This window comes from Gymnoscopelus braueri, assembly GCF_963280865.1.
Source record: "Gymnoscopelus braueri genome assembly, chromosome: 15".
Lineage (NCBI taxonomy): Eukaryota > Metazoa > Chordata > Actinopteri > Myctophiformes > Myctophidae > Gymnoscopelus > Gymnoscopelus braueri.
The window spans coordinates 22402896-22414030 of NC_137620.1; the positions used below are offsets into that span (position 1 = coordinate 22402896).

The 11135-nt window shown below is 41.4% G+C and overlaps 1 protein-coding gene across 1 annotated transcript; it reads left to right on the forward strand.

Annotated features, from left to right (window-relative positions):
• Positions 1 to 4210: 4210 nt before the first annotated feature.
• Positions 4211 to 10937, forward strand: LOC308101422 (sodium- and chloride-dependent neutral and basic amino acid transporter B(0+)-like; the record flags this gene model as incomplete). Its single annotated transcript, XM_080450842.1, has 11 exons — positions 4211 to 4314; positions 5984 to 6116; positions 6561 to 6701; positions 6807 to 6942; positions 7238 to 7330; positions 7438 to 7563; positions 7743 to 7861; positions 9097 to 9196; positions 9827 to 9936; positions 10310 to 10477; positions 10602 to 10937. The coding sequence occupies 11 exons, from the start codon at positions 4211 to 4213 to the stop codon at positions 10710 to 10712; spliced, it is 1341 nt and encodes a 446-aa protein (XP_080306968.1). The 3' UTR covers positions 10713 to 10937.
• Between the last annotated feature and the right edge of the window lie 198 nt (positions 10938 to 11135).

Consider the following 11135-nt stretch of genomic DNA (forward strand, 5'->3'; position numbering starts at 1 on the left):
TCACTGTCACCAGTTCATCTTATAACTCCTCCCTCCCTTACCTGACACCATACATTCTTCCCCCCCTCACGCCACTCAATTATGTGTGTGTAGCCTACAGGTATATATAATCATTTTTTACCTACATTTTATTGCTTACTGTATTAGTTGTATTAGTTTGTATTAGTTGGCTACTACTATACCTTACTTGCACTATAACTTATTTTCCAGTACCTTATCCTATGCTGTACATTACTTGTAGTAAAACATGAAACATTTCACTGCACAAGTATGAACATGTGAAGGGATGAGGGCCCTAGCAGACAACACACCCACCTGTTAACAAGCTTATCCAAATTTCGAACAGCCAGGGGTTTGGCTTCTTGACAAGCTAAAGTCATGCATTTGTCACCTGGGACTAGACTTTAGAAACAATAGTGTATGTGAGCAACTTGGATGCCTAGCTACTAAGCATCACAACAAATGCAAAATGAAGAAATGCAGCCTGAGAAATTTCACGGACATTATTGACAAGAATTCTGCCGTTGCTGAGCAGGTAGGAATTCAGACAAACTCCAGAATGCCTTCCTGGATAGATACGGTAGATGATGTGGACTATTATTGCTACAGTTTGTCATGGCACACAGACGGATACATACAGCTTATAGATATACAGGGGTTCCCCAGGCAGGGCTCCAGGTCCACTGTGGGAATGTGGGACTGTGATGGTCAGAGCCAGAGGCAGACAAGATAAAGGAGAAATTGTGAAAACTGCAAACTGCTTTACCGCACGCCTCATGAATGGAATGAGAAAATAAATGAGACAAAATGATCACTACAAATATAACCTTGTATAGGCTATGTATGTATGTACTGTATGTGTTTATGGTATGTATATATATATATATATTCCCTCTATTCAAAGTCACTTCATACATGAATTGATGTGACAAAATTGGCTGGATTCCTCTTACATAAACGTTTATTTCAGGACCAATTAGAGAATGATCAGACATGTTCATGTTCATCATTACAAGGGTAAGTGGTATTTTTGGTTAAAACAAAAAGTTTTTTGTTAAAAGGTTAAGGCACTATATTCTGATAGTAATCGTTGCTATAGACAATCAGTAACATGAGTCTCCCGATCTCTCCAGCTCTTTATTAAACAAAGAATTTTTCAGGTACAGCAGGTGGCACAATCAGAATCAGAAGAGAGTACCCGTTTATCAGCTTCGTTTTTATAGTGTTCCAGTTCCAATTTTGTCTGCTCATTTCTTTGTGTCATCATTTCCAATTTCACTTATTTAATCTGTATCCCGAGTTCTCGATATTGATTGGATACAATTGGTATCCCGACCCGTTAAAATGCATTTTCTGTTTAATACAGAGTTGGAGAGACATGGACACTCCTGTTACTGAACAAAAACTATATAGCAATATACTATCAGAATATAGAGCTAATAACGCTTATTTTAACCAAAGAAAATCTTACCCTACCTTTAAGGGTAACACCTAACCATTTAACTTCATAGTAATGTGTCTGTTTCAGCTGATTCAGCACTATGGACAGGGCAAAACTCCAGTATTTTCGGGAGCAATGGACCTTCAGAAGAATTTGAATTCATTTTTGGGATTCGGACTTATGGTCCAATGGGAAATGTTTCGGAGTATGGCACCTCAGAGACAGAGCCCAGATCATTCTAAAGTGTGTTCTTAAATTAGACAAACAATAAATGTTTCCCAAAGGATAACTTTGCTAGAACACTGTTTACCTGGCTTCCAATTTCTGTTGTGCTCTGAGCAGGTCTAATGGTCTATAATCTATTCAAAATAAATGAGCGAATATGCTTGGCCAAAAGAATATCGATGAATTTTAAATATCTACGTATATATGTTATGAGATATAATGATTCTTGTCACTTTGTTTGAAGTCATTTGATTGGCTGTTCCTACTTCACTCGCTAAAAGCCTCTTGATTGTTTTTCTCACCCTGATGATGGGTCATGATTACTAGGCCTACATACTGTAGCATACTAGTGCCTGTGTCCTATACTATATTGATGATCTTGAAGCGAGTACTTTTTTCCTTCCCACAGGACTCCCGTTTTGACAATGGGGATGACAATACTCAGCGTGAAACCTGGACCAATAAAAGGGGGTACACTATCTCCATGATTAGCCACGCTGTTGGCCTTGGTAATGTCTGGCGGTTTCCCTATCTGGTTTATAAGAATGGCGGGGGTGAGTATACGGCATGTAACAAGTTCACTGTCTAAGCTGCTACTCAAACAACCCAAATTAAAAAGAACTGAGCTTTTGCTCTATTTTCTTCCCCAACACAATAACAACCCCCCCCCCTTTCCCCCTGTGACCAGGTGCCTTTCTCATCCCTTATGTTGTGATGTTGTTGTTGGCTGGCATTCCTCTGTTCTTCTTGGAGAGCTCGCTTGGTCAGTTCTGCAGTCAAGGCCCTGTCAACATATGGAGTGCAGTGCCAATACTCCAAGGTGGGAGTACATGGAGTTCAGAAGAACTACTAACCTTAAAGGAGTACTTCACCCATAAAATTACTTATTGTCTCCGCCAGGCCGAAAGGCATGGCGAGAGAGTATGTTTTCGCCCCTGTCCGTCCATCCGTCCGTCCGTGTGTCCTGTCTGTGTGTTAGCAGCTAATCTCTGGCACCGTTGGCCCGGTCGCTCCGAAACTGTGCACACACACTCCCTGGATGCCAATTCAGAACCTCTGCCCCAATTTTTTCACATGGGCCTGTTATAGCGCCACCAGGAGGCCGATTTGTGCAAAACCCTTTTTTTTTACATTACTCCTACAGATTTTATCCAAACGTCATGCAAATCAGTATCTCTATAGTCATGTGATCAACACAAATCTGTCCGATTTCCCATATTCCATCCTCATTGCCTATGGTTGGCTTCCAAAGTTTGCAGGATTGGTCCGTTTTGAACAAAAAGCCTCAAACTATGCACGCAGCTTGCGAATTCTGTGAATTTTCACACGCACATTCCCACTAGGCCGAGGAAGAAATGCCACCCTTTTCACATTGGCCTGTTATAGCGCCACCAGCAGGTCTAATTTAGCAAAACAAATTTTTGGAACAAAATGCCTCAAATCATGAATGCAGTGTCCGATTGCCGTGAAAGACCTAAGAATAAATGGCACCCTTTTCACATTGGCCTATTATAGCGCCACCAGGAGGCCACAATAACGTACCTGACCTGGCGGAGACCTGTGCTCCGAGGAGCACTTTTTCTAGTTTTCTATCAATTCACGCCTTGTTTTTCTGGCATTAAGTTCAATGTATTAACTTGTGGATAATTTATTAGAGTTGAGTCCAAAATATATATATATATATTTATTTATTTTTACCACACTATATGTTCATGTAAGGATTCTGAACCGTTTTAAACACTAGCCACATTGTTCTGTAGCTTGTTCTGTCTTGGAGGAATGGTTAAATCTGCTCTTTATTTTTGCGTATTCAAATAAACTGATCTAGATTATGTAGTGAATGCTTTTAGGGAACATGTAGATTCTTTAAACACTATTGTTTTTCATCTCAAAGCCCTTGGATATGCTGTGCATGTTTTATGTACACATTCGTAATGAACTAATTATATTTTGTGATATCACTTCATTCTTCTCTTCTCCAGGTGTTGGAGCTACCACGGTGCTGGTGAACGCAATAATGTCCATTTATTACAACGTGATCATCGCCTACAGCCTGTACTACATGTTTGCTTCCTTTCAGTCTCCTCTTCCATGGAGCAAGTGCTCAAGCTGGGCTGATTCTACCTGCGGTACATTCTACTCTTATAACTTTAAGCAGCTCATAGATTTCACACCTAATTTACCAACTCTGAACGTTAGTTGAAATCATTTGGTTTGTTACTAGAATTTAGGATACAGGACTACGGGGGACTACGGGTTTGGCTATATATGCTGATGCTTAGCAGTCCCACGGTAGAGCCATTTGTATTTGTACCCACTGACACTGATATTTTACACAATTAACACATGCTGTATTTTTGTATTATGCTACAAAATGAGGAAGTGCAGATCATGGTTTTCAGTTATCCGATGCTACGAGCACTGTCCAATATATTCGGCATACATGATAGCTTCACAAGAACATTTTAGATCATGCAAACGGATACGCACTTGATCAGAATCTTCAGTAACTCACTATCTTTACCTTACATAGAGATATGCAACATGACTGATCTGCGATTGACCAACGGGACTCTGGAAAATGGCACCTGTCCGGCAGCAAACGTCGACTCCGCTCCAGCACAGAGCCTCACTGAGCAATACTGGGAGTAAGAAATACACATACTGTACATGCAAGCAATTTCAAATCAAACGCATACAAAGTAACCAGGGGTCATCACCATGGCAGCTCGTGATGGACATTTTCATTCATATTAAATTTTTGCCACGGACATGCAAAATAATATTTTTTACCAAAAACACATTGGCCTAGCTGTAAATGTATACTAATGGACTCCTAATGTGTCATAGATTCCAATGTGCTGCATAGTATGTCTGCATTAACTACTGAGCCACTTAACCACCCAAAAAAGAGTCTAATCAGTACAGACTGTGCTTCCATTGCAAAAGGGACACTTAGCTGCAAAGGTATCGCTATTATAGAGATTGCTGGCTTTTCAAAGGACAGTGTTACTTGAGTACAGAAGGAGATCAAATCAAGTTCTACCAGCTAAACCATTTGGTTTGATTTGGCAAGGTACGGTAGCTAGTTGTGGATTCCATTAAGGTATTCTGCTGTTGATGGGAAAGTCTTGGTTTGATTTATTAGACGTAATAATTACATGTTAAATGCTTCTCACGGAAACATCAAGGATAAAATGCCAATGGAACACTGGGACAAGGAAACTTGAGAGACAAAAAAGATATGTAGGCCAACATGATGAGTGATTAATGAAGGGCATGCCAGGATTTTAATTGAATGCAGTGTCACAATAGTTTAATGCGAAGGTACCTAACTGTCATGATTTATGACCTTTATCTGCTTGACCCAGTACACGTACATGTGGTGAATCATTCATCTAAGTAAGCATAACATAAATCAATCTGTGTGTTCTAAATACACGAGGCCAGAGGCCTGTTTTAATCAGAAACTATGAAAGCACAGATAGAGCAATGACTAATCAATTTATTAGCATTTAATGTATTATTATTTTTGAACAGATACTGTACATAGGGCAAGAAATTAAGTTGATTTCAGAGGCGAGCATTTCATGCGAAGGCACCTAACTTTGGTGAGCTAACTTTTAGGTTGGAGAAGGACCCAGGCGGATGGATGGATGATTTCCATGGATTATGATTGTTAACGACAGTCAGATTTACTTGACCAGTCCTACCCTCCTTTGCCTTGGTAGCAAATAGCTCCTTCTGAACAGATGACAATTTTTTTCACTGTGGTCCCTCGCATGCCGTTGACTGTAATTATTTCATTGTCTGACCACACCACATACACTACGTTGTCTTAAAACAGAAAAAGAAAAAAAAGTTTTTCTCCAACAAAGGATTGAAAGGACATTTAGCTATTTTCACAGAATTGGCTGTCTTGTTGTCTTCACCTGATGCAATTGTGTACAGGTACCATGTGCAATACTACGAATCTCCTGCACATATTAATGAGCATGTTACTTTACGAGTCACCAAAGTTATTCAAACACATTTTTAATATGTTTTTACATTATAACGAAGAAAATATATAGGCTATATTTTGAATTATTTTTTCAAAAAAATGTGCCACGGACATAGACATGTCTTGCCAAGGACACGTTTGTCCGTGTACGGACATGTTGATGACCTCTGAGAGTAACTGCACAGCAAAACCCTGAGTGTTACTTTAACTCGTTGCACACATCGAGTTAAACTAACACTCCGGTGTTTTATTGTGCACTGTACCTTTGACCATACCAGTCAATCTCTGCACTCCCCCCCCCCTCCCCTTTCCAGTCGCGTGGTGCTGCAACGATCGAGTGGTCTTGATGAGACAGGGCCCATAGTGTGGCACCTTGCCCTCTGTCTGCTGCTGGCCTGGGCCCTTGTTGCAGTGGCCCTCTTCAAAGGCTTCAAGTCAACAGGCAAAGTACATCTGCTTTCTCTCCCCATGGCTTCCTGTGCTACATTATAACCCCATTCCCACTTGTTTGAAATGCCTGCAATTCACTGGTATATCTGGTATGTCATAATAGGCAAACATTTGGCTAAAATGGATAAACATCTGGCGAAAATAGCAGATCTACAAGCTCACAACCCAACGTGTTGTGGTGAGCACATAGATCAGCTATGTTCGCTGTTTGACGTTCAACACAGTATATAGGGTTAAAGGAGTAAAAGAACAAATTAATCCCATGCTTTGATTTAGGTCAGTATTTTTTTTTGTGGCAGTTTTTGCGTTTCTCTATCTGACCCTTGCTGGACAAATCACTCAAAGTGAGTTGGGAAGCTCTGCCCTGGGCTCTTTCCTTGCTGAGCGAACACCCATCTTCCTTATATCCAGTGTGTATGCTTGTGCTTTTTCTCCCGTCAGGTAGCGTATTTCACAGCCACATTCCCTTATGTAGTGCTGCTCATTCTGCTGATCAGAGGCGTGATACTAGAGGGCGCTGGAGATGGGATCGAGTACTACATTGGTTCTCAGTCCGATATGACTAAACTCAGTGAAGCAGCGGTAATAACGCCCCGAATAACCTAAATAAGTCATCACCAGAAAATTGTGTTTCGAAATCCTGCTTTCTGCTATTGCTCTCTTCTAATGTACGTGAGCATGTTTTAGGTCTGGAAAGATGCAGGGGGTCAAGTCTTCTATTCTCTGACTGTTGCATTCGGTGGCATCACAACCCTGTCCTCCTACAGCAAGTTCCATAACAATGTGTTTCAAGACACTCTTGTTATAACTCTCAGCGATCTTGGTAAGTACACAGTAGAAGGAGCATGCCATATGCTATGTCAGGGGTCTTCAACAGGGGGTCCGGGACCCCTAGGGGGTCCTCAGAGTTACTAGGGTCCGCCAAATCATTGTGTGGTGGGGAACATTAGCAGATCTACTAACGGAGAGATGGTGCAGAGGGAAAAAGAGCAGACCAAGAAATAGTTGCTAAACTAATACAGGAGCTACTTATTAATACATGTAATATTTATATGTACAGTATAATACACATGTGGGTTTGAGGTAAAGCATATGTTTTTTGTTGCATTTCTTCCAAGGAACCAGTGTGTTTGCTGGCTTTGCCATCTTTTCGATTTTGGGCCACATGGCTCACATATCAGGGAAGCCTGTTGATGAGGTTGCCCAGGCAGGTGAGATAACACTCTAGATTCCACATAGTAATTTATAAAAAATCCTACCAAAGTGGTCGGCACATTCTCTTTGACATGATCTAATTTACACTTGTATTTGTGTGCAGGATTTGGTCTGGCATTCATTGCTTATCCAGATGCACTCTCAAAGATTCCCCTTTCTCCCCTGTGGTCCGTTCTGTTCTTTCTCATGGTGTTCATTCTTGGACTGGGCTCCCAGATTGCAGCGATTGGTGAGTTTCAGATCTGCCACTGACTGCCAGTGGATATTCAATCAATATATGGCATCGATCCTTGCCTAATCTTAACAATACTAACAGTGCAGCACCTAATTTGAACCTTCATTCATTAGTGTAGATCACAGAACCTACGATTGTTATAGTTTGAATATATGTTATTGTCTTGTCATTAGGGATCATCGAGACCAGCCTGCAAGATGCCTACCCTAAGTTCTTCAGATCCAGACGCCCCTTAGTTTCTGTGGTAACCTGTTCCGTCCTCTTCTTTCTCGGCCTCCCATATGTCACAAGGGTACGTTAGCTTCCTAAGTGCCACTTTATGTTATCTGATATTGTCATTGCACCCAATACCATTTTGTGTGTGTGTGTGTGACAAACTAATGCCAGAGGTCGCCTCTTATGGGCACAACAGCAAAGGCAGCGGCAGCATTGGACTGAACTGAGGTTGCAAGGGAAGCCTGCATGTCTCCCCGCTGCGGATCATTCTGTCTCGCACTCTGTGCTAAAAAAATTTGCTTTAGACGAATGCATTATTATCTTTACTCTGAAAGCGAGGTTGCAGGTTTTACCATCTAAACTTAGCCGCTCCATCTGGTTTCCAGGCAACCATGCTCCTCACTGTATACATCATGGTCATGAACAAATAGCTGAAACAATGTCCCACATCTTAAATGGGTGCCATGTATACAGGGGACTCTACGTAATTCGGCATGACAGAATAGTGGATTTGATATCTAAAGATATCACTTCTATTTTCAGGTCCTCCATCATGCTGTATAAGCATTCTACTGTGAAGCCGAGCATGTTTAACCTGTGTAACGATGATTCTGTGTTCTCTAACATTTCAGCTAACACCCCTGATGTCATTGTTGTTAATGAAAACCATAGGGAGGTGTTCATTCTCGAGGTCGGCTGTACTTTTGATTACAGCTTAGAGGAAGCCTTCCTAACCAAAGTGCTAAAATATCATCAGCTAGAGCAGACCATCTCTCAGCTAGGCTACAGATGTAAACTTTTGGTTTTTATCTTTGGTAGTCTAGGGCACGTGCACAAGTTGGTTGTAAGGGGCCTGCAAATGGCCGGCCTCTCCAAAAGGAGGGCTAAACAATTAGCAAGGTACTGCTCAATATCAGCTATTATAGGAAGCCGCTCAATTTGGAGGAGGCGTTGCTTCCTTTACCCATGATTGTTGTCCGCTGTGTTCGACAAGTATGCCATCTTTTGTTTTGTATGTAACGTTGCTCTGCTTTACATGCGCTTTGTAACTAACTGTTTTCCCTTCATCTGACTGCACTGGCAGTGTTTATGTCCTTTGTACATCCTGTACTTCTTATTATGTGGACATAAATAAATATTTCAAATGTGTGTGTGTGTGTGTGTGTGTGTGTGTGTGTGTGTGTGTGTGTGTGTGTGTGTGTGTGTGTGTGTGTGTGTGTGTGTGTGTGTGTGTGTGTGTGTGTGTGTGTGTGTGTGTGTGTGTGTGTGTGTGTGTGTGTGTGTGTGTGTGTGTGCGTGCGCGAGCGACAGGCAGGAATATACTGGGTGACTCTCACAGATGCTTTTGTTGCTAGCTGGGTTCTGCTAATTATTGGTCTCTTGGAGATCATTGGCTTCGTCTACATATACGGTAAATATAAACAGGTGTTGAATAATAAAAAGGTTTAAGTCAAATAAGTTTCACTCACTTATTGTATGTTGTGTGCATGTACAGTCAGTGGCCACTTTTGTCCAACTGTTCCTAAGCTTTAAACTGAGCATCAGAATGTTGGGGAAATGTGATTTAAGTGACTTTGAACGTGGCATGGTTGATGATGGCAAACAGGCTGGTCTGTGTATGCTAGAAACTGCTGATCTACTGGGATTTTCATGCACAACCATCTCTAGGGTTTACAGAGAATGCATCAGATTAGGCATAGTTTTTCCAATCTTCTATTGTACAATTTTGGTGAGCCTGTGCGAATTCCTGTCAGCTTCCTGTTCTTATAGCTGAGAGGTGTGGCACCTGGTGTGGTCTTCTTCTGAGGTTCAAAGTCACTCAAATCACCTTTCCCCCCATTCTGATGCTCGGTTTGAACTTCAGCAGATCGTCTTGACCATGTGTACATGCCTAAATGCATTGCTGCCATTTGATTGGTTGATTCAAAATGTGCGTAAGGAGCAGTTGGATAAGTCTACCTAATAAAGTGGCCGGTGAGTGTTCAGTATATGTGCATACATCTTTTTGTGTCATGTGTGCGCTCTTTAATATGCTTTCCAGGTGGTAACCGTTTGATTGAAGACATAGAAATGATGATTGGGAAGAAGAGCTTCTGGTTCTGGTTGTGGTGGCGAGCTTGCTGGTTTGCCATCACCCCCTGCATCATCATAGTGAGTCTCAAACACTGTCCCTTTACACTTGTGACTTTTCACATTCTGGTATACCATGGCACAGATAAAAAGCTACAGAAAAGTGTTTCTGTACACATTTGTAAATGGAATAGAAGCATACTTTATATAGCCTATATGTTACGGCTCGCTCCTCCTCACCTTCTTGATTCTCCATTTTGTCCTGCACCAAGTTATGAGATTAGATGTGAGATGAGATGTGCTCTACTCTATGAGCATAATTATGGTATTTAACATTTTTTCTGTTTTATGCTTCCACTCCCTGTGAGATTGTTCATGCAAAGTAACATCCTGCGATTTAAACAGAACTTTGACTTTGTCTTATTATAAACTCTGCCATCTGCTCTGACCATAGGTGCTCCTGGTTTCGTCTCTGGCACCGTTCGTTCCTCCTTCCTATGGAAACGTGGCATACCCAGCCTGGGGCCTGGCCCTAGGCTGGTGCATGGCAGTCTTCAGCCTCATCTGGATTCCTATCATCGCTGTCTATAAACTGAGTAAAGCAGAGGGCAGCCTATGGAAGGTGTGTGTGTGTGATTGCTTCTGTTGCTATTCAATACTGATGTATCTCCTGGGATTAGTTTTTTGCTGAAATCTCATTTGATCACTGAACGGTTCTCCTCCTGACCTCTGTTTACTTCCCGCAGCGTGTGAAGTGTTTGTGCTCTCCAACTGAGGACTGGCATCCCTACCTGGATGTTCATCGTGGTGAACGTTACCAACAGTCTCAACAGGCTGTGCAAGTCCAACTTGTATAATTTCTTTGAATAAAAAAAAAGAAGTGCAGATTAGAATTGTTATTAAAAAAAAAAAACGTAACAAGCAATTTGATGAATCAACACCGCCTTATCGCCGTCCATTCTGTAGCCTATGTTGTGTACCACCGAATATTTTCGCTGTTGGACAGAAAACTTGTATTTCCATATTTCATCTTGTTTTTTAATGTTTTTTCATAAATGAATGCCCTATTTTAGACTTCAGTGTCGTGCGAAAGTAGTGAACATAGCCGATCTACAAGATCAGCTAGGGAAGCTGATCTTGTAGATCGGCTATGTTCACTCATTCAACATCTGTATTCTGCTCTTGACTCAAAGTACATGAACATTCTGCCTTCAAGCTCACTGCTTGTAGATCTTCTATTTTCACTATAAGAATTATGGTTAAAAAAACATATTTACTAT